The sequence below is a fragment of the Haliotis cracherodii genome, unplaced genomic scaffold (assembly GCF_022045235.1).
Source record: "Haliotis cracherodii isolate W230 unplaced genomic scaffold, xgHalCrac1.p SCAF_10, whole genome shotgun sequence".
NCBI classification, from domain to species: Eukaryota; Metazoa; Mollusca; class Gastropoda; order Lepetellida; family Haliotidae; genus Haliotis; species Haliotis cracherodii.
The window spans coordinates 4,970,660-4,990,153 of record NW_027266265.1 but is presented as its reverse complement, the minus strand read 5'-3'; the positions used below and the strand labels follow the sequence as shown (position 1 = coordinate 4,990,153).

Below are 19,494 nucleotides of genomic sequence, written 5' to 3'. Positions count from 1 at the left end.
GGCCAAAAATGTTAAAGCAATATCAAGATTTATTCTCTATCAATACATGGGCTCTTACTATTTGTAGACCCATCAATCAGCAAAAGTTTGGACTTGTTTGATTTCATTAATGACATAGTACAGTCTAGTTCTTTCTATGTGCAGTCCCAATTGTTCATGTCGGAGAGGTATCAAATATTCTAAATGAATTATTCCATTTTGCCTCCCTCCTTTGATGTGAGTTTACGTTGACGTGTTGCATGAAGATAGGCATGAAACTACGGTCAAAGTGTACATGCAGCCTAACACCGAAAACGTGGATTTAGTAAAAGGTCGAAAATATCAACAGTCATGATTTAACAACAGGGGTTCTTTGTAGTTTACTTTCAATAAAATAATTTCACAGATTTCACGGATTTCAAGTGACTTGATTATTTCAAAAGGATACTTTATGAAAGAAGTTATTCATGGCTCAGAGCGTGTTTGAGTTTTGAAAATGTATCTGAGGTTTTCTAAGAAGGTTCTTCTGTTGTGAAGAATGCCCTCTCTGTGTCTTGCTGTAAGCGAATCTTCCGCTGGACGCCACTGAGAGTTTGGTCGAAGGGACAACGTCAGTTTCTGGAACAGTAGATTACAATTAACCTATTATTTAGTGATAATTCGACTGGTACACTAACCAATATGCCATTTCCTACCTTGGACCCTTATCATATCGGTAGAAGGTTTGTACTTGTCGAGTTATGTCGGTAAAGTCGGTAATGACTACGTAAACACGGATTTCGTCGTTTGTGTCAATAAGAGGAAATCTTTGACTTGGAAATAAAGTATTAATGTCCGGTGGCTGCAGTGAACTCCAGTTAATATATTAATCGCATAACATGATTTCAATTCATGATATATGCTTCACAACATTTTCAAATACATTAACATGTGACTCTGTATTTCTACTTAGTTGCTCTTTTGGCCTGCAATATATTCTCAAACTTTCATTTCAATTCTTATAACACCAGGAGTTTCATACCTGTCTTAACGACCCCTGCTGTTTCCTCAAAGCCTTTATTATGAAAATGGCCACTGGAACAACAGAAATAAGGGCAATCATCCATCCAATCGCGGTAGCCTCTTCAGGGTAGGTGTACTTCCCGTAGGTGGGAGAATCGTACTGGGATATCGTCGTAATGAACACAACCTGTGTTCAGGAATGAAAGCAAAATAAAAATTTGATCGACATTCCCTGTATCTTGCTCTGAATACTGTAACAAACTGTGAGAGTGAGTGAGTATGGTTTTACGCCACTTTTGGCAATATTCCACCAATATCACGGCGGGGGACATATGGGCTTCACACATTGTAACCATGTGGGGAATCGAACCCGGATCTTAACCCACCACCCCAACAAACTGTGGGAACTAATAACACAAGGGACTAGCAATTCTGCTAAATATCAGTCAAACCTCAGTTGGGTTCCCTGCTAAATAATAACAAGGAAATCATTTCAACAATGACAAGTTATTTGTTCACCTGACAAAAGCATGGGAACATGGATAATTGCACCAGACATAAGAGTTTTCACTGATGCGCAAAATTTGGACATGTCCTCCACATGCATACCATCAATTTTGTTTGAAAGGTTTACTTACTAAAGGGAATTTACTTACATCTTACTGATGTATATGACTCTAGTAGCTACCGATAGTCCCACTTACACAGTTCCATACAGAGCACTAATTACAACGTCAAGTTCTGGGCGAGCCCTGCCGTCAAGCTAAAGTTCCCCTTAAACAGCTTTTGTAAGTATGCATGTGTGTAGAATTTACGATGTTGTAGTCTCAGTCACATCTTCACTATTAAAGCTGGAGACACCACCACAAACGCCGACAGGTAGTGACACCACCACAGACGCTGACAGGTAGTGAAGCCACTGCCACAGGAGCTAATGCAATGATACAGTTTTCTCTAAATCCAAAGCAATCGTGATAAAATCTGAAGTTGTTAGGTTGTTCCTGGGAAATGTTTCATAGGACCAGAGCACTAATCCAAAGGTTTCAGGAAAACAATAGTTGTTTTGTTTTGAATATGAAAGCAACAAAATTATTTTCATAATCATAAGAAATCGATTATACGATTCCCACTATATCATGAGCATGTGTTTTTGAATCACTATCAAACCATCATGATCATGCCAGGTGTTTGCGAATAGTTGCAAAGTTCATTACATGTATGTCGCATAAATAACGTCCGCTTAAACATTTCATTATCATCAGCTGCAAAGCGTTACAGTAGACTTACATCCAGATACGACAGGAATCTAAACCATTTGCACACGACACACGAATAAATTTGAAGTTACGGAAGTTTAATAATGTTACAAATGGATTGAGACAATAACAGCGAAAAGAGGGTTCAAAATGTTCTGACTCTAAAATATGACATGGAAATGTGATGACGTTCATTTACTTCATGTTCATTCATGGCATCTGTAAACGGTAGAAGCATCACTTGGAAATATGCCGACGTTCCTTTACTTAGTCATTCATTCATTCATGAATCTTTTAACATCACGCCAACACTTGCCCAGTTGAGTAATTATTCTGCTTACCACAAGTATTGCCGGAGTGACGATGCCCCACAGGACTTTGATCAGCACAGGCAGAGGACGTCCACACATCATGTCAACATCCTCACTCAGCTGCTTGATACCTTCAGTGAACAATGTCATCATGAAGTTGCAGAGGGTATACAGTGAAACACCGTTAGTCCGGGCGCTTTCGATCCCAAAGGATTGTACTGATTACGCACTCTCACAGTAGCATCTATTTTCCTATACGACATGAAGTTCCGAACAATATAATCGTTCAGAATGTGAGGTTTACGATCTAATGGACTTACACTCTACATGGATATACATTGTAGCATTGTGTCATTAAATCTCGGAAGAAGTAAACCTTGCACATACTATCAACCACTGGTTTGTATTGCCCAGACTCGATGACATAATTAGGCCACCGTGATAGTGCTTGAACATTGCTAAGTGATCTAAACAAAACTTTCTCAACGAGGACAACCAGCGCCCTTGATTATCACATTGATAACACACGTACATTACCTCTTTTACAATCTCGATTTACAATTCACGTAATTACACACAGGTCATTGTACACAGTTACCGTAGAACCAGACAGCAGCCACACACTCCAGGGTACAGAAGAGGAACACCGAGAGAGCCACCAGGTACCAGTCCAGGAGTTGCATGATGTACGGACCACCCTGAAAGTATGGGCAGGGATAGCTTGTAAAGGTGTGTTTATCATTCTGGTCAAGTGACTTTCAGACCTAGGAAAGAAAAAACTGTGATTGCAAACATGAATTTACTGAGGAAGATAATTTATGGATGTCAAGTTCTTTATTATGAGGATCACAACGTTTCAGGGGCCATGCTTACTCCTTCATCGGGTCAATAAATGCTATGAGCCAGAGAGCATATATGTATGTATGTACTGTACATGTAAGAACAACAAAGGTAATAAGATAACAAAAGGTGGAAACTTAAGCCAAAAGATAATTGGCGCCGCTAGGTGATAAGCAACAGACAATGGAACCCAACACTTTACAGTTGATAGCGCTGATAGTTATGGACAACTTGAAGAAAGGGTGAAATTGTCACTGATTGGTAATTGGCAATCGAACAATGGGCAAACGGAAGGCCTGGGGGTAATTAGCACTGATAGATAAAAGAATAGAAATAGCAAAGGGCAAATAGAAGACAGCTAGATGATTGGCACTGATTAAGATCAAAGCAATAAGTCCCAAGCACTAGATAGATAGGTTCCCTGATCACGGTTCATGGCTAGGCGGTGTTTCCTGATTTCATTGGCTCCTTGTAGTTTTCTTTGTCGCCAGTTGTTGTTGTTATTGGAAGACAGGACTTTGGTGGCTTCCCACATGATGTTATGATCTTGGTGCTTGAGGATATGTTCTGAAATAGCGGATTTCAGGTCTAGTTTGTTGTCAGAGGTCTGATGTTCTTTAAGTCTTGTGTTGAAAGGTGGGATGGTTTCTCCGATGTACTGGTGGCCACAGTTGCAGGGGATCTGGTGTATACATCTTCGGGGATTGGGACTTATGCTGCTTGTGCCTCTGCCATTGGCTTGTAGATGGGTCTTGATGGACTTGCCACTAGAAAATGTGACATCTTTGTTCTTGATGAGTCGGGAAATCTGATGAGTGACATGACCTTGGTAAGGTATGGTGATTCTGATTGCGGATGGTTTTGGAGACTATTGACATATAAAGAAGTTGACATCCATAAATTATCTTTCTTATGTGTGTCACTTCTAAATGCCTTTCAAAGACTTCAAACCAATTTTCATTTCAAACAAAGGTGGTAAGGTTGAAATATATGTTTAGTGCTGTGGAGATGTCCTTCACATGTCTAGCATACAATAACTTGAGGGGTGTACTGAGGCCTTGAATGAAATAACTTTTGTGCAAGGGTCGCAAGAAGTTCTTTAAAACATTCGTAGAATGACCATGTCCGATTGTACCTCAAAGGTTGTGAAATGTAGACACCAAAGGCTGGAGCTGCTGGAATAAAGCTCGACATAAAGGGAACGCTGACTAAAGGATAGTTGAAGTCATCCTCTTGTCATACAGTCTTGTGGAGAGTGTTTTGTCACTCTGAATCTTTATGCATAGATCTACTATGAAAGAGAAGAGGTGGTCTCCTTTATTTCAGCTTCAGGTGGGTAAATCAGTGGAAGGGAATTGGCTGTTTGATGGCAAGTGAACGATATCAGATAATAGATATAACTGAAGCTTAAGTTCTACTTCTAGGCCAAATTACCTTGCTTTGAATTTACCAATCCGAGCAGAAATTATGCTTTAGATGCATAAAGAAACATATCAGCAAGAAGGGAGCACAAATGGTGGCCATGGGGAGGCTTACTTCTTGCCTAAATGTCTTACGCCAACATTTTACATAGACGTTATGAATGAGGATGTCCTACATTTCACATATGGTTTTCTCAGTACACTTCAGATGACGTTTGCTTTCAATTTTGACAAATTGTCCTGAACCTCTGAAGATAGATATGTAACCTAGTCACCTAGTTTGGGAGCAAAGTGCCCCCTGAATCAAGGAATGAAGTGTTTCCTAACGTTTGTCATGTGGGATAGTGGTGTACAAAGTTGGCAAATCAATTGTTTTGACAGAATTGAAATTCAAGTCTTGGTCCTTTTCTGACGCAACGCAAATCTTTGGCGTTTTGGGGGAATCCACATAGTATTACTTCCACTTGTCTCAAATGCTTTCAGTGAAAATAACGAAAGTCCTACGTGATACTATTAAGGATTATTGTTAATCTTTGAGACATGGATTTTATGGTACATTTGCTGGACCCAGCCATATCAATCTCTGCATGCGGATTTTTGTTATGGAGCTTTGGTATCCAGAACAAAAGAGGAAAGGATATGGCTTCAGGTTTTAAAGTCAAGTCAAAAGTTGATAGTACTGATGCATTCATTATGTGATATGTCACTTTTACCAAGTTCATTTATCAAGCAATTAATGTAGTGATGCTAACATATAATGGCTATGTTATTTGAGGCCTTGTCTGGGAACAACGACAAGATTGACATGTACGGTAGCCAACTTGGGATAACTGCTGGCTGGGACAGAATAGGTTCACTTCAATTCTGTTTCCTCCTTTTTAGTGTTGTGCGTGCTGCTAATGACATAATCACTCACGTACTTAACCCACATTGAAAGACCTTAAACATGTTCATGTAGTTTTACCCATGATTTCAGCACACATAGTGATATTAATTGTGATCAAATTAAAAAGCAGGCAGTCTTTATCTGACTTAGTGGAGTCGTTTTCCTCTTTTGATGAAGCGTCTCCAAGCAACATCAAGAACAATACTCTTACTTGTTATAGACCAATCAGCAAACGTTCCCACTTTCGGAATGGTACCTGATAATATATTAATACAAAGGTAATACCTGCTCACTAATCATTCATCTGTAAGGGTATTTGTTACAATTCGTGTTACATTACAACATCTAAGGTGCAATCGAGCATGCTCTTTCTACCAACTTGTTAATGGGCGTCGTGTGACTCAATATCTGATAGGGGTTACCACAATCAGGACCTGTGTGTAGATTTTGAAAGGTTGTGGCAGACGTTTGGAGGGTAATTCCAAATTTGACACATCAGTGACAACAACTATGTCCGATAAAATTACATATTTTGACGTGTACCACATGTTCCCATGTTTCTTCGGTCGAACATTTGACTTTGTTTTGCATGTGTTTGTGACGGGTGCCACTTTTCGCAAACACATGATATCATCACTATTTGATAGTGATTCATAAACACACGCTTATGGCATAGTCGGAATCGTATAGTGAACTCTGCTTTTAGCAGAGCTTTCTAATGATTATAGAAAAGGGTTTTTGATGTTGTTTATCCTTAATACTGATTCACAAGCCACATCTGCAGTGTATCACAGCAAAACTCATCACCTTTTAATTCATCACCAGCTCTCTGTGTTAAAGTTACCTACAGTTTGTATAAATAATATTATCTTACCTGTGTACATATGATGATACCAGGACAAAAGGCAAGGACACATATGACTGCTGTGACCAGACCTCGTCTATGTCTGAGTATCAGGGGAAACCGATCTATCACCGTCGTGGACAGGAGCTCAACAAACATGAACTGCAATTCAATAAACTGGATTACCATTTAAAATAAAACTAAGCCTTCAGTCCTCTACGTATTCACGCTTCGTAAATGCAGTTACAGACTAAACCCTAACTAGTCCCATATTTACGTTACTTTTCGGGAACAGGAGAATCAGTTCAGGAGAAGTTTAATAAGTGTATAATATATTTCATCACCTGGGAGTCTAATCCTACAGCCAGTAACATCAGGAAAAATATAAACGACCACACCTGTGGAAGCGGGAGCTGTGAGAGAGCTTCTGGGTAGGCAACGAATCCTAATCCTGGTCCTTTGCAAATGAAATGTTCATACTCGTCAGTCACTGGTACATTTTTATCCACATGAAATTGTTTAGTATGCTTAATTATTTAAACTGAGAGCCTATAAGAAAGTATGCACATTTCGAGTTAGAAAATGCAGATTGAGACTCACCTGTAACGCGTTTTAAGAATCTCACCTGATGAAACAACTTCAGATATTGAGACGCCCACTCTTTCAGCCATAACACCCAGGATGGCAAACGTGACAAATCCAGCGAATATGCTTGTGCTTTCAGATACAGTGCATAGGATAATAGTATCTCTGAAAAATAAGAGCAAATGTTTAGTTTTGGAGGAATACGGTAACAGCTGAAGTGATATGAGTCTATGTATTATCAAGGAGTGAGTGAGTGAGTTGGGTTTAACGCCGCTTTTAACAGTATTCCAGTTATATCGCCGCGTGTCAGCTTAATGTGGGAGGAAAGCCCCGAAGTGATACAGGTCTTAGACGTTTACCACTTCGGTGAAACCCACGAGCACGGGTATGGTGCTGACAAACCTAGAAACATTATTGGGGCGAACCGGGATTCGAACCCACAATCATAGGTTTCTGGCGTGCCCAAGGGACGCAACTCTGCACAGCGAATCGCGGCGCCTTAGACGACTGGGTCACCCGTGCCCCCTTATTATAAAAGAACAGTGTGTATTATATAATTAAGTGTGAAACACTGAGATGTTAATGCAGTGAAAATATCTCTTTATCGGAACTACACCGGAACGTCTCTCGCATGTGATAGAAGCCGGGCTTCGGAACACTAGTCTTCCATTTCTGTATTGACACTGACAATCTTTAACACCCAGTAACAGATTTACTGGATAACAGTTCTTTTCATACGTTATCTGTCTGAAACTCTTCCTATTAGATGCATTACTAAGCGATCATTAATTCAGAAGCTGTACGTAAATAAAAAGTGAGATGGATAAAATGATATGTATCAACAAAGCCAGCAAGCTTCACCACCCCATCCCGTTAGCCGCCTCTTTCATCAAACATCGATGCTTAAGTCTGAGGTGAAGTCTGTGGCACTTTTGTCCCTTTATTCGTCGGATAATTTATTGACACTTAAACATGTACATGAGTTAGAGTAAACCCCGTGATTCATCACCTTAAAGTAGGTGCGTGGAACTTGTTGTAGCTGGATGCAGTCATGATTACACCCCAGCCTGGACCAAGACTGTAAAACACCTGGATACAAGCTTCCGACCACACCTGTGTAATCACAGCACTCGCTTTAGAATATTTGGAGGTAATGTTGCATTCAGGACATGCACCTGTGTTTGAGACATTAGCTTCAGGTTCCAAAACACGGTTCAGAGGTCTCATAAGGGCTTTTTTTTTATCCCATTTCTAATATGCTTCGCGAAAAGATCAATGACGCTGACGAATTTATCCTGTTCCTGCAGCATGCTAACATTAGTGGTGGAAACCAAGTTGCAACAACGACAGAAAACACCTCAACAATAACAATATCCAACGACCTCGATATGAACCTCGGCTATTTTTACCTTTTTTTATTATCTCGGCCCCACAATGCACCTGTGGAATGTTTCGAATCACGTGATTAAATTGAGCAAATTGATATAAGTACTTTATTTACTTATTGCTGCATGGGATTATGGATAAACACACACTGGGCGGATAATGACATGTGACCTATTTAAATAATACACTACCCATTTAAGTGTAGTTTTTAACCAAAACGAAAAACATGTCTTTTAGCGTAAGGGTGCAGGCAATTAGATGGACGATTCCGTCAGTTAGCCTTGGTCGATGAATTTCAATTTACGTCACAAGTCATTACAAATTGATTTTAAACATGTGGTGAGTCTTAAATTCAGCACCTGAGTACATAAACAATTTTCATACCTGTCCATCGAGGAGTTTGCTAAAATCAGGTTTAAGATAGTACAGAATCCCGTCAATAGCGCCGGGCAGCGTGGCGGTTCTAATGAAGATCGCCGTCAGGAGTATGTAGGGAAGCAATGCCGTCACATACACGATCTGTAAAACGGCAGATTAAATAATATTACACATTTTGACATCGTGATAGCAGCAAGACACTTTTGAAGAAGATGGCACTGCTATGTGAAGATCGTACAGGTAAAGATGTTTTGTTTAAAAAAACATGTTTATGCAGTTTAAGGTGTGTTTGAAAATACATGTTGCCATGTGGAGTTCATGCAGTTTAAGGTGTTTTTGAAAGAACGTGTTTCCAAGTGGATTTCATGCAGTTTAAGTATTGTTTGAAAGAACATGATGCCATGTGGAGTTCATGCAGTTTAAGGTGTGTTTGAAAGAAAAGAACATGTTGCCATGTGGAGTTCATGCAGTTTAAGATATGTTTGAAAGAACATGTTGCCATGTGGAGTTCATGCAGTTTAAGGTGTGTTTGAAAGAAAAGAACATGTTGCCATGTGGAGTTCATGCAGTTTAAGATATGTTTGAAAAAACATGTTTCCATGGGGAGTTCATGCAGTTTAAGATATGTTTGAAAGAACATGTTTCCATGGGGAGTTCATGCAGTTTGAGGTGTGTTTGAAAGAACATGTTGCCATGTGGAGTTCATGCAGTTTAAGATGAGTTATAAGGACATTTTCATGTGAAGATGGTGCCTTTTAAGATGTCTTGTTTGAGAGAACATGTCACTATTTTGAAATTATGCAGTTTAAGATTTTTTGAGAGAGCCTGTTGCTACTTTGAGATCATGCAGTTTAAGACTACTTGTTTGAGAGAACATGTTGTGATGTGATGTTTTTGTCAGATTAGGTTTGTTGTTTAATGCCACATTCTGCAATATTCCAGCTATATGGCGGCATTTGAAAATTATCCAGGTAAGACCAGATAATTCAGAGATCAGTACCATGAACATCACTCCATGTAATTAAGCAAGTCGCCGAGCTGGACCTCCGGATTCACGTAGTCGCCCCTAACGACAAGCATATGTTGCTGAGGAAGCGTACTTTAGTCTTGCCCGGAATCTTATCATGTGAAGATCATGCAGTTTCAAAACCGCGTTTCAGAAAACATTATTCCCAACAACCACGTGGTGGTAGTAATTCAGTCCTACCTTCCCACTAGCTTTGATTCCACGAAACAGACACAGAAAAATACAGACATACGACGCAAATAAACATCCCACTATATGCCACTGAACAGAGCCGATTTCGTGTATTCCACTTGATATATTCAGGACGTTGTACCTGAAAGAGAGTAGTTTAGTTTCAGAATGCAAAATTGTCCGTGGCATTTGCTATTCTCTGGCATTTCTTAAGTTAAGTACCTTATGTCCACATCTTGTCCTGTGTGAACATTGCACATATGTAGCTCTCGTTTGGGGGGAAAGTTCGGTAGTTTCATAGAAAAGTATTTTTTCTTTCGTCGAGAAATCATGGGGAAGTTAAATCCTTAATTTTAATTACCACAGCAAAGCCTGAAAGAAACGAGTAATTTCTATATGCTCTTGAATAAGATGTTATTCACTGGTAATGTCGTTCGATAGTTCCAGGTAAGTTATTTGAATTAATCCATTTTGACGTTGCTTGAATATGAAGGATGAGCAATAACAATACTAAAATTGGCTATTATATCAGCATATATTTAAAAACACCAATGTCTCGCGTTTTGCAAAAATTATTATGAACACTGGGAGCCATCATTTGCATTGTCACGGTGATTGTGTTATTAGTCGTGAAATATGAATCTTCGAATGCTTATATATGTACAACATGTTGCATATAGAGGTGCTAGTACCTTTCCCGATTCAAGTAAATAAAATATCCCTCAATTCACTCCCTTTTATATTAGATCTGTTAGTTGACAAAAATGCACAGACCCTCATTGGATTACTGTGAATTCATTCGATTGAGCGTTTGGTTCAGCATCAGGACACCCTAGAAGGATTGATATTGGTTCTGTGTGTTAAGAACACATACGCTCTTCACATTTCCATGGATTGATTGTAGGACAGATGACCGAACATACAGACTGACGACACGCCTTAATGGACTGATATTTGGGTGATCACGCACACATTCTACACAACATAACTCACTGGTAGAACTCCTCCACTGCTGTGTGAGATAACGTATTGTTCCTCCATAGTTCAGCAATGCTGGGACCAGTACCATTGGTGCCTTCTACGTTCGTGATGTTCATGACGTTTGAAGAGTTCATTGAATGCGTTTTCAGAGTTGAGATGTCCTCAACACATAGCTCTGTGTTCCACCAGTTTCCACAGGTTGTCCAGGGCAGGACGCTAGAGCAGGAGTTCACCATGTAGTAGATAGGCCAGGCCAGAAGGATTTGATAATAGGGTTGACAGATTGCAACCTGGATGATCGTTCCGACACCGATACCTACAAAAGCGAATAACCTAGATGTGCCTTCGAATTCGTGGCTACACATACACTAAACACTTTTAGAGACTACATTGGTGACTGGGGGTTACTGCTGAGAGCTTTGGTAGTTCTGAAAGAACTCAACATTGTCATTATATCCTGTTAAAATATTATTAAAGCAGCAGACTTACCTTTGAGGAGAGGGCAGAAATTCCACGTCTGTACAGCTCCTTTACCTGAGAACTGTGCCAGAGACGCCTCCAGGTAAAACAGAGGTAAGGCGGCGATAACGATGAATATCATGAAAGGAATCAAGAAAGCACCTGCGAAGATAAATAACAAGTTATGATTGTGAAAAATGGTATAGTTCTAGTATCAATAATGTTAACACGACTATCAGCTGATGTACCATACGTAAGGACGTAAGTACTGTTCATTTCAAGCCTTTTGAGATCTGTAAAGTTGCTGTTGACCTGTCACATCTAATCGATATCTAAAATAGATTGTTCTTGGTTCGTCACTGATGATCGAGATCTAACCTAGATTTTTCTTGGTTGTCAACTGGTAATCGAGATCTAAAATAGATTGTTCTTGGTTGGTCACTGGTAATCGAGATCTGAAATAGATTGTTCTTGGTTGGTCACTGGTAATCGAGATCTAAAATAGTTTGTTCTTGGTTGGTCACGGATAATCGAGATCTAAAATAGATTGTTCTTGGTTCTCCACTGGTAATCGAGATCTAAAATAGATTGTTCTTGGTTGGTCATATCGCAGAGCCCACTGTGGTTTAAGAACAAGTCTGAGGCTATGGCAGCATTACAACAAACTATTCAACGCGGAATTGACATACCCGACTGTTGGGGTGGTCCGTATTATTATCTAGTATCGAGATCAAGGAAAGTAATGTAATCAAGGAGACAACCCTTGTCCAGCTTGTTTCCAGTTTGTTTTCCAACGGCCCTTTTCAGGGCCACCCATCTCACCCAAAAGACAACTATCATCCTTTGCTTTGACGACCCTCCAACCCAAACAATGAACCCGCCTCCTCCCCCTTCCCTCCCTCCCTCCTCCTGCTCCTTCCCCCGGAAAACGGAGGCGACGCCCTCTTGAAGGTGCGCGCACCACCGGACACGGAAGCGACGCCCTCTTGGAGGTACGCGCGCCACCGGAAAACGGAGGCGACACCATCTTGGAGGCGCACGACATCGGAAACGGAGGCGACGCCATCTTTGAGGTGAGCACGCCACCGGAAACGAAGGCGACGCCATCGTGGAGGCGTGCGCCACCGGAAACGGATGCGACGCCATCTTGAACTTATCAGCAATAATTGTATATGGTCTCGTGTATTAACGTATCAATGTGTTATTTATTAGTAGACAGTCAGCATGATGTTTGTGTAGAAACGAAAGAAATGTCTTTTCTTTCACTGTGATGATCTCTGTATGACCTGAATCAGGTTATCCTTCTTGACCCGTCTTCTTGATGTACACTGTATTTATTTATTTATTTATTTATTTATTTATTGTCATGACGTCACTCTGATGTGTTGAATATCCAATATTGTTCACGAATGGACGGTTAGTTGTGAAATAGTCATGCTTACAACATCGTGAACCCACACTTTGATAAATTTACACATAAAACAGACGGAAACGTTTTATTTTATTATAACATTCAACTGACTATTTTCAAATAATGTCGGAAATATAATACGTCAATGCCATAGAATAATCAATCAGGCTTATACGCCTAAACGGAATCCATTAGGCGCAAAAGGCAAAATTAAGGTAGCGTTATAAGAATGGATCACTGAATTTCAATGATGAAACCAGTTGTAATCATATACAACATGCTAGAAACATTTGCATGAAAAATACGTTATCACGTGCAAGTCAGGGAATTTTTCAGAGATTTCTTGGGGACACATGTCCTTCTCACAAATCAAGTAGCGCTGTATTGGGTGAATGTGGCAGATTTCCTTTACATATCAATGCAATGATGAGAGCTTTTAATTAATGGCTACGTTTAATGTGTATGCCGGGTACCCGCTTACCTAAAAAGTGTTATGATATAATGTATCTATACGATAGTCAAGGAAAGAAGAATTGGGTTACTAATATTAGAACAACGTTATTTTCACTCGGATTCGGTCATGTTTGGTTACCACAATCACCCGGTAACGTACAGGTATTTACTTCGATGTTATTTCAACGTTTGAAAGATAATTTTCAACAAATATGGCATAGACGTTTATGTCATAGCTCAGAAATGTCCTTCTATTATCATTTTAAATTAACGTTGAAGTGTGAAGAATATTTGTATTGTGTAACCGTGAGTAAATTCCGGTCATGTATGTCAAGGTTTAGATGCAGCGCACACTGGCTGGAAATAGAAACTGGTAGAAAACTTAATATCCCTCGCGAAGAAAGATTTTGCAAACTGTCAAGTTGGTCTAATAGAAAACGAGTTTCATTTCCTGCTAGTGTGCCCTGCATACTCACCTACACCATCTCTATATTACTTCAAAATATTATTTACACCCAAATGTCCATAAGTTTAATATTCTTTTATCTACAACCAACACAAAGCTGATTATTAATTTCGCTAAATATCTGTATCACAGTGAAGAAGAGAGAACACGTATTTTATCATTGTGACTGTTGCCATAAATATGCCATACATTTTGTACAAAGGGCCTGTGGCCTGTACTGTACTGAATAAAGATCTGAACATCTGAAATCATTCACTGAGAAAAGCGAATTTTAAAAATCATCATGCCAAGACGCAATAATACTGCTTTTACATTTGAAGCTGGTGAAGGGCAAGCATCAGTTTCAAGGCATTTCAAGAGGACAATTGCCTGACTTTCGGCACAATATTGGCAACATAATACAACTAGAGATTGTTCAAGATCACGTATAACCACAGCAGCGAAGGATCGCTACATCCGGATCTTTCACCTTCGAAATACTTAGTACATCCGGGGCGGTCGGGTAGCCTAGTGGTTAAAGCGTTAGCTCGTCACGCCGAAGACCCGGGTTCGATTCCCGACATGGGTTCAATGTGTGAAGCCCATTTCTGGTGTCCCCCGCCGTGATATTGCTGGAATATTGCTAAAAGCGGCGTAAAACCATACTCACTCACTCACTTAGTGCATCCATTACAACACAGAAGGCAACACCAAGGTCTGGTCTCGGTCCCATATACAGCCAAGTCCCGTTATTCTGACATTGTTGGTTGCATATGATTATGTCCGATTAACGAGTATGATGGACCCAGTTTGTTTTGGACCCAATGAAACAGCAAACAACCTTGTATCATGCATTGTAACATAAAAGTAGGTATGTTCCCTGATCTGATTGGTTAAAAAGTGTTGTCGAATGAGCATAACATCGCTGAATTTTTGGGGTCTCATCACCGTGTATGTATACATTAATTAATGGAACTATTTTTGAAATCATCAACATGGAGGAACAGATGGAAATTTACCCTGACTTCCACATCGGAGATTTCGATGAAATATTGAGTGAATGGGGCGACGAGACATTTTCTGAGATAATTCAAGAATTTGAAGGTAAATGAAATTTACCTTTTTCCATTAATTACAAAATTATAATCATAATCATAATCAATGTAATTTTCTTGGGCTTGACCAAAGGAAAAAACAAAACAAAATCAATTTTTAACAGAGTAAAAAACATTTATTGCAACTCTATAATAGTTATGACTTTCATACACCCACCTAATTTTGTTCTTATTATAACCCACAACAGCTGTTGAAGCTGAAAACCGTTCTGAGATGGCCCCTGAACTAGGAAATACAGCCAGCGTTTCCGTAGAGCCCAAAGTTCAAGCGTCCAGTGACCGCTTCGCGTCCCTTGATGAAAAAGCAGTACAGGACATCGTGGATGGGAACCTCTCCAAATCTACAGGCAGTTAAAATATTTCGACGTAAGCCATTGAAACATAAAAGAATACATAAACACATACCAAAATTTCCTACGCAGTTTCGATCAACATCAGCAAGAGTTACCTCCCTTACACCATTGCCATGATAGCAATGTAAAGCGTGACCAATGTGTCATCGCAAAAATTGGCAATAATATAACTAGATTGACCAAAATCTTAACATAAATTAAATATTTCGTTTTGTAAGATTTGAGATATGTTATACTAAATGGATATACGGAAATTTTATTTAAACACGACACCGTAATAAATAACGAATTACTCACACTTACCGTCACATTTGTACCCTGAACAAGGCAAACTTTTCACTTCCAGAATGGCTTGGTTTCCGAGGTTTTGAACCCACGTTCGAAGAGCTTCCTGCTTTTCAACTGAATGAGAGACTGAGGTTCTTTTATGCCGAAGTCAGAAATGCTGAGGGAGACCTTTACTCAAAATCGACTTTTGTTGGGTTGCGTGCTGCCATAAACAGGCACATCAGGGGACCGCCATTTGAGCGCAGCATAAACATTATCCAAGACCGGGAATTTCACACTGCAAACTGCCGTCACTTTGCTGTCAGCCGCAGGTATTGAAAATCGCGAGATTTGCAGAATTACCGGCCACAAAACCGATGAATCGTTGAAGTCGTATTCCATTGACTCGAGCTCGTCTCAAAAACGACATTATTCGAACATTTTTCATGGACAGCAGCAGCTCGCTAACGAACGTAATTTGGTACCTGTCAAAGATACAAATATCCTGCCACTGTCCACTGCTCCCGTGAATAATTTCCAGGTTAATTCTTCTGCTAATTTCCACGGTCTCTCTCACATATGTTATTCCACTGTAACAGTAAACAACTATTTCAATCCCAGCTAAGCTGCATGTCTGAAATTTCGCGCATGTTTGACGTCTCTTGTCACCACCTCAGTTTCAGGCGAGTTGACACCATCTTGTATAGGGGCCAAACAGTATGTACGTCTTTTCTAATTTTGATTATTTGTATTTCATAGATACGCATAACTACAAATTACAAGTAAGATGAGGAACTGTGATAAAGAATTGAATTTGTGATATTTCCCGTTGTTTGTTTATTTTCTGAGAAATGAGCTTCAACATGTGACCACCCCTTTCGTAAAATGGACCCTCATTATTGGAGTACCTCGAAACCATTGATCGGTTTCGCGGCACCCCATATCGTGCATCTTTTCGAAGGTGAGCACGAGGAGACGTATTACTAACGACAGTCTTGTTGTGTCATGCGCTCAGTAAATTAGTTCCTCCTAAATATCGATTTTAATTAACGTTCATGTTACAATGTCGATAGATATTTCGTTTTGTAAGATTTGCGTGATGTTATGCTGAATGGATGTACGGAAATTTTTTGAAATTAATTGTAGTTTCAAATCAATAATGCCACTGGTGCTTTGGGCATGTTCATCAATATACTTATCGTACTGCACACAAAGACAACTCATCACAGTGTAGGTACAGACTACAAAGAGTTCTGGTCTATGATTTAAATACTTTCATCAAAGGACTTTACTTTTGAAACAAGCATTGACTTCGAAATGGATTAGTAACAGATTCCAAACTGCAGAACAATGTACATTGCCGTGGCTTCTCCTTTTCAGGGGGCACGGGAGGCCCGGTCGTCTAAGGCGCCGCGATTCGCTGTGCAGAGTTGCGTCCCTTGGGCGCGCCAGAAACCTATGGTTGTTGGCTCGAATCCCGGTTCACACCCATTTTGTTTCTAGGTTTTTGCTCGTGCTCGTGGGTTTCACCGAAGTGGTAAGACCTGAATCAATCCTGGCTTTCCTCCTACATTAAGCGACCGCCTCCGTGGTCTTGTGGTAGAGCGTCCGCCCGGAGAGCGGAAGGTCCAGGGTTCGATCCCGGGCCGCGTCATACAAAAAGACGTTAAAAGATTGTACTTGTTGTTACCCTGTCTGGCGCTCGGCATTAAGGGGCTAAAACAAGGACTGGTCGGCTCGGAGTCAGTATACTGTGTCTGAGTGGGGTATTCATGTTAAACTGCGGCATGGTATCTCAGTGAGCTAGCACTATAAATCGGCATCAGTCCGGACTAGTACAAGCAGCCACACACACACATACACGTGCATGCACGTCGCTATATAAGTGCAATAATCTTGGACGCGACGTTAAACCCAATTTCACCTCACCTCCTACATTAAGCTGACACGCCGTGAAATAACTGGAATGCTGTTAATAACGGCGTTAAACCCAACTCACTCACTCACACTCTCCTTTTCAAGTTTAATAACACAGCTTAATTGGACTATCTTTTCTAGGGAAGTATGGTTAATTTGTTCTAGTATCAAAACATTGATGTTGCAAAACTGCTTGCGAATATATTGTAGAGTGTCTGTTTCTACATGGTTTTAATCATAAACGTAAATAGTTTGACGAAAAACATAAATCTGCGGTCATGGTTAAATTGTATTGTCATATTGCTGAGTGCAAGCGAAATCACACAGCGACAAGAGGGGTGTATTTCTTATCATCATGTCTATCAGTCGAGATTTGACTTACCTGTCTGTTGGAATTTGAATTTGTTTTTGTTTTAAGTTAGTGCATGACTTGGGTTTAACGTCGCTATAACATTATTTCAATCTGTCATGGCGTGTCGACTTAAGTCGGGGAAACTTGTTTGACAGGCACGCCTTAGGAGTTAACGAAGGGACACAATTTAAAGATAACTCTTTTACTTCTAAAGTGGGTCTTTACTTTGTTGGAAGATATTTTGTGTTAATATACTGAATATTAATGTCATTTTATAAAGTGAAAGTTGTTTGTTACAAGACTATCGATGTTAAACACTGTTCCAGCAGCTCCAGCCTTTGATGTGTACATTTGACAACTTTTGAGATACAATCAAGTATGCTCTTTCTTAGAAGATTTCAAGGAGTGCCATACGACTTTTCATGAAAGGTTGTTTGATCAAGGCTACAACAATAAAGGTCTCGATAAAGCTTTCAAGGTGTTTTATTGTAGATATTTGCAAATCTGTGACCAGAATTATGTGCAATTTCCTAGACTTGTATCACATGTTCCGGTGTTCCTTTCGGGTAAACAATTGCCTTGCCTTTGCATGTGTTTGTGACGAGCGCCACAGGTGGGGTAGGATATGCTCACCTTTTCGCCTGGCACTGGTAACATCACCATTTGATGGTGATTCATGAACACATGATAAAGTTATAGCAGTGATGGTATAATCAATTATGCTTTTGATAGACATTTCTTACGCATATGGAATGGGTTCGAGCGCTTCTATTTCTATCAAGTGCGATAAAAGGCCAGGGACTTGACATGTACATATGTAAGCGTTTATGACTCATTCAGTTAATGTATTCAAAATCCCATCCTTTCAAGCAATCGACAAAATCCGTCTGGTGCTATGGGTTAATATCACTAGTCGGTTTGTCTCGAACATTCAGTCTTACCTCCCCCATTTCTGTTGCAGAGGTAAGGGAATCTCCACAGATTACCAAACCCCACACAGTAGCCTGTCATAGACATGATGTAGTCCAACTGAGATGACCAGTGGTCTCGTTTTGGTCTCGCGTCGTCACCGGAAGTGTCATCCTTCTTCATCTCCACCAATCCTATCGTGATGTGTGATGGTGAAGCATCGTCGGGGCCGTTCTCAGCGAACTCAGTGTCTGCCATCATCTGTTAAAAGGAAACATTATACAGAGTTCGAACCCCAAGACCATATCATACAGAATTCGAACCAATAAACCACATTATACAGAGTTTGAACTCAAATACCATATGATTACGTAATACAGACAAAATAATTCAGGTCTGAATAATCTGGTCTTGGATTTTGAACCCCAAGACCACATTATACAGAGTTCGAACTCCATGACCACTTTGTACACAGTTTAAATTTCACATTATATAGTTCAAACTCCAAGGAGACTTTATTCAGAGTTCGAAGTCCCAGACCACATTATATAGAGTTCGAAGTCCCAGACAAAGAACACATGTTACAGAATACCAAAGCCGGTATGTGTTTTGTGGACAACCTGCTGTGTACCTCAATACATAGAGACGCGCATCTGTGTTTGTCAGTTCGTGTCTGGAACACGCGCTTGCGTCTGGTTTGGAATGATATATTGGCAAGATCTTCATACTAGCGTGCCAGCAACGGT

General features: G+C 40.1%; 1 protein-coding gene across 1 annotated transcript; it reads right to left on the bottom strand.

Moving 5' to 3' along the window:
* Positions 1 to 444: 444 nt before the first annotated feature.
* On the bottom strand, positions 445 to 19,006 carry LOC139445549 (sodium- and chloride-dependent betaine transporter-like). Its single transcript, XM_071226697.1, has 13 exons — positions 18,781 to 19,006; positions 11,557 to 11,688; positions 11,080 to 11,383; positions 10,096 to 10,228; positions 8,895 to 9,029; positions 8,134 to 8,237; positions 7,165 to 7,289; positions 6,884 to 6,996; positions 6,570 to 6,701; positions 3,147 to 3,246; positions 2,579 to 2,679; positions 1,001 to 1,168; positions 445 to 597 (listed from the first exon to the last, which is right to left on the bottom strand). Exons 1-13 carry the CDS (start codon positions 19,004 to 19,006, stop codon positions 445 to 447), a joined length of 1,926 nt encoding a protein of 641 aa, XP_071082798.1.
* Between the last annotated feature and the right edge of the window lie 488 nt (positions 19,007 to 19,494).

What these genes read in the sequence shown, in the direction of transcription:
- LOC139445549 (XM_071226697.1), bottom strand. Translation starts at nt 19,006, where the DNA reads ATGGCAGACACTGAGTTCGCTGAGAACGGCCCCGACGATGCTTCACCA. An exon ending in GCAAACTCCTCGATGGACAG is followed by an intron (nt 8,238 to 8,894) that starts GTATGAAAATTG and finishes GTGATTACACAG; the next exon opens with GTGTGGTCGGAAGCTTGTAT. An exon ending in ATCTGAAGTTGTTTCATCAG is followed by an intron (nt 6,997 to 7,164) that starts GTGAGATTCTTA and finishes TCATTTGCAAAG; the next exon opens with GACCAGGATTAGGATTCGTT.